At 33.9% G+C, this 4,913-nt stretch overlaps 1 protein-coding gene across 1 annotated transcript; it reads right to left on the minus strand.

The window, feature by feature from the left end:
* Nucleotides 1-364: 364 nt before the first annotated feature.
* On the minus strand, nucleotides 365-4,403 carry LOC148022045 (protein neprosin-like). Its single transcript, XM_087696785.1, has 5 exons — nucleotides 4,310-4,403; nucleotides 3,334-3,501; nucleotides 2,962-3,015; nucleotides 2,681-2,833; nucleotides 365-754 (listed from the first exon to the last, which is right to left on the minus strand). The coding sequence occupies exons 1-5, from the start codon at nucleotides 4,397-4,399 to the stop codon at nucleotides 365-367; spliced, it is 855 nt and encodes a 284-aa protein (XP_087552911.1). The 5' UTR covers nucleotides 4,400-4,403.
* Between the last annotated feature and the right edge of the window lie 510 nt (nucleotides 4,404-4,913).

Consider the following 4,913-nt stretch of genomic DNA (forward strand, 5'->3'; position numbering starts at 1 on the left):
GCACATGTGCATTGCTTTAATGTGTGTTTTGGGACCATACAACAATCCATACACATATCAAAGGATCCTTCAAAATCTTATATTTTGTTTAATAAAATACATGACAAATAAAATGTCATTTTAGCAAGACCACACAAGTGCACATGATGATTTCCTTAGTATCTGTCATTTCCACTCAAAGTTATACTTGAGTTCACTTTAGAGTTGCAAGGGCTTAGTTGAAATAACTCTGTAGTTTGTGTTAAGAATATTGATAACACCCAAATATATTCAATGGCATAACAACATTCAATAGTGAATGGTACATAATTCAAATTGATAGTTATAGTCTCCATACATGGGACAAGACCATTGATAGCTAAAATCATTTGGAATATTTTGATCCTCCAGGCCCACCAAAAAACAAATATGATCCCCATGTAGAAGCATTTTTGTCATCTACAAAAAATGCCCCATCATAGGAACTCTCATCACTATTAGAATAAGTGATCATTCCACTCAGAACTTGATTAATGTTGCTATTTTTATCCATGGTAAAAACCCTCCTTTGGTATGCAGCCCATGGAAAAGAACTTGAAGAAAAGTTGCCAGAACCCATAGCAGTGCTAGAATGAGGGTGCAAACTTTTGAGTTCCACCGCACCACCAAAAATTACTAGATCACCTTCTTTTTGAAGGTTTGAAATGTAATCATCCATCCAATATCCAACCTCACCTCCCTTCACATTGAGATGCCAATGCTTGTCTTTTCCATCCTATGTAATTTAAGAAAAAAAAGGTAGCTTGACTTTAAAGCTAGAAACAATCAAATTATGCACTTAACTATTCCTTCATTATAAACATATTTTACCTTATTAGTTTAAGTAGTAATTGTATCAAATCATCATAATTGTGAAGTGAAAAACATCCTTAATGTGTAGGAGTTACAATTCACATAGCCATATTAAGAATTTTCTGGCTAACAAACGTTGTAGAATTATGCAAATCTTTGTAGTAACAAATCATGGGCCTTGAGGTTTTATAAATATTTCTCAAAATTTTAGGTACAAGGATATTAATCTAAAACCACAAATTGCCATGTTTACCTTGTACAAATGCAAAAACCTTCTCGAAGTTGTAAGATCTACATACATGTATGTGGACTCAACAATTTCTAAATATAGTGCTAACATATTAGTTCTCTAGTCCACTCTAATGCACTTTATGCTTTTGACTCATTAAATAACATATGTTCAAAAAATAATATACCAAACTCCAATGACACTCCTCCCTTATAAATGGTATTGTGAAACATTTATGGGGCTTTAGATCTAATAAACTTCATGTCTATACTTACATAGTCATGATTAACATCAATCTAGACACAATAAAACTTTTTGTTTCAAAATTATTACAAGAACCATGCCTTTCCTTTTCTCCCAAAATATTTAATATCTTTTCTAGTGGATGGAGAGGACCACACATACTAGAAAAGCATCTCTTAGAGATTGAGTGGCTCCCTCAGGTTTCTCCAAAACTAATAATTTTTGTTATTGCTTCAAAATAAAGTTCTCAAGAAAAGTTATTTATTTGTGTATCCTACCACATGTCAATTAATATTATATTTGAAATCTTCAATGCCTTCAAATGCATAAGGCATGCATTTTTAAATTCCCAAATAGAGAGGGTGATTAATTCTAAGAGATAGATGTATACATACACAAACCCTCTATACACAATGACATTTATTGCATTGGCTTTGTCCACATTCTCTAAGATATAAAACTATACATACACATACCCTCTATACCAAATGGCATTTACTACATTGGCTTTGTCAACATTTTCTCAATTTATCATATACATGTGATTTTCATATAGGGGCTTGAATCCATGTGACATGATAGTTCTTTTGCTCGGGAGTTGAAAGTGTATGATATACTGGTAGTAGGGACTTCCTTAGATTATCATTCATTGAAAAGCTAAATTCTAGGAGTCAGTATTGGTCCTATATGCAAATTTCCATCTCACGACACTGTTGTTGTTTCTTCTTGATCTACATGCTGCTAGCTTCCATCATCAATCCAAGACTTTCTTCCATTTATCTATTAGCAAACATATGTAGAACAAACTTCTTCTTGGCAATTCATTATGTACTTATTATTACTTGGGAAACTTCATATTTCTTCCTTGTGAATGCATTGATATTTATAATGGCTATTCATTGGGTAACTTCTTCTTGGCTATTCATTGCTTATAGTAGATAATCAAGTCTTTTCCCTTTGTTGACCTAATTATGAGAACTCTCTCAAATTCAATATGACTAGAAGGCTATATTTCTAATGGATTATTGAGATTAAGTGATTCATATCCCATTTAGGCACACAAGTGAGTTATAGATGCACATCCTCGAACCTCAAATGTTGTAATGAACATTAATAATGGTCAAATTAAGAATGATGCCATGGTACCTAATTCTCATTACCAACAAGCAAGGACTTATTGCAACTTCTAAGCTAGAACCCTCGTATTTTCTTAGTTATGGCAATGAAAACTACTTAAAGATATTGGTAAGTGGTTGTGACATTGGTTATAGATTATATATGTCATCTAACTTTTATAAGATTCCAAGTATAACCTCATATGAAAGCAGTTGAAGAAGTAAGTCTAGATTTATGCGCTTGAATGTTGAGAAATCATACCTTGTAGATGATCACTGGAAATTCAAATTGATTATCTATATCTCCAGGAATGGAGACTTCGCTAAAGCCTATTCCTATGCCCCAAGTGTTATTAGTTTGCACAAATCCTGGACAATCTAGATTTTTGCATCCAGTTTGGTTGAATCCGTCATTCTATGACATTTAACACAATCAATGTTAGGTTTTGGATCCACTAGAATAAATTATTATCACAATAAACGTAGCAATGTGGATCTCCACTATTCTCTTTGAAAGATGTAGTATATATTTCAAATAGTTACCGTCCATGCTATGTAAAAGTGGGGCATAGCATCTGAATAGATTGATGGAGCAACCTAATCAGTTGTGCCAATTAATAGTTTAGCCTACCACCAATAGAAAATAAACTGAATTATAAAACACTTGTTTCTTTAAAAAAATTTATGTTCTCTCATGGCATTTATAATGCTTGTGTGTATGCTTCTCAATGATCTATATGTGTGTATGTATGCATATGTGCATGCATAATGTGTATCTATACATCAATATGCAAACATGCAACTAAATAGAGTAATGAAACATCCTTGTTTATGGATCCAATTGTAGATGTGCAAATTTATTCTTGAGTAGTGCGATGTACACTCATTTTGTAGCAATTGCATTCGATGTTTTACCTCCCAACCAGCTTCAAGTGATACAAGTATGTCGGGATTATCTATGTTTGCTTGCAGCATAATGCGTGACATGCTCACTTCTCCATCATTAGTGAAAGGTTTATTTACACTCATAGTTGCTCCAATCCCTGTGTATTGTCTGTCCATTCGAGATGAGAAATGCACAAACTACACCAACAACAATATAAATAAGGTGAGCACAATCAAATGCTAAATTGAAGGATGTTTGAAACGTTCCAAGATAGTTGAAACTCTAGATTGTATTGTTAGTTTAAATGCATAAAGACTTCTCTAGAATAAATGAAGTACAATAAGTAATACTTACGAGGCTTCTCATGGCTTAAAAGGGATGCTACATAAAGTTACTTTTAGCTAATGTGGTTATGATTTTTGTTATATCAAAGGATACCATATTATATCAAGATGTTGTACTTCATATATTTTCTATTATATAAAAATGGATCGAATAGTATTACTTTCCAGATGCAATATTGAGTTGGTGAGTTTGGATATTGATCATTGAGCAAGGGTTCCGGTGATATGCATGGGAGTGATACAATTAAGTGCAAGGAAACTATTGGCTATATACTATATTTCAAGTTCAAATTGTCCCAATTATGAGTGGGGTCGAGACTTCCGCTCCTACTTTTATTGCATTATTCAAACTTCTTTGTAATCTCCAATGGGTTCAATGTAAGAAGCAAAATGAGTTTGTGAAAATATTAGGTCACCAATTTTTGGATGAAATTCCATGCCAAGACGTCGTTTAAGAACACATTAAAAAAATGCATGCATTATTCAACTTTTCTATCGTGTAGGTTTCCCAAGCTTTTGTGCATTGTAAATGGCTACTCAACACTAAAGAACAATTCGCCATTAAGCAAAGAGTTCGTATCCCATGCACTAAATTAGGAAAACATTTAGAGGTTGATATTTTAATAAGAAATATATATGCAAAGAAATGCAAGGAGAATACTTGTTGCTGAAGTGTAGCGGCCTTTTGATTGCCTTTTAATGCTTGGTCAGGTTCACGTGCCAACAGTCTACGATTGGGGATTGCACTCATGGCCCCATTCAGTAAAGGCTATAACAATGAGACATTAGCTAGTGTTAGACAAGCATCGGATTAAGCTCTCCATAATGAAGTCAACAATATTAGCTCTGTGATAATAATTAGCTTTATGAAAATTACACATGATGTAGTTATTATCCATACAAAAAGTCCCTACAAGTTATGTGCATGTATGGTGCCATGACCGTAAGAATGATTGGTAACTGCTTACCCTTCCCCTTTCGTGAAGATCTAAGTTTGTAGGGGCAAGCACACTTATAACGACTCTTGTGTGGATGTCTAGTTCTGCATAACGAATATGCTTCTAGTTTATGAGTGAACTCACAACCGTCGGATTGTCAAGTCTCAACACTAGAGGCCTTGGATTGTGAGGACTTGATACCCCTAAGGAGCACACTATGTTGTACATGGTGAGAGAGGTAGAAATAAGAGACCTAATGTGGGTCTAAAGATAAGTGTTAGGGAGAGATCACTCTCTTGGGCTTGAAAGTACACTAAGGCAAAATTC

Source organism: Lygodium microphyllum, chromosome 17, assembly GCF_053477565.2.
Source record: "Lygodium microphyllum isolate KBCC chromosome 17, Lygodium_microphyllum_v1.1.10, whole genome shotgun sequence".
Lineage (NCBI taxonomy): Eukaryota > Viridiplantae > Streptophyta > Polypodiopsida > Schizaeales > Lygodiaceae > Lygodium > Lygodium microphyllum.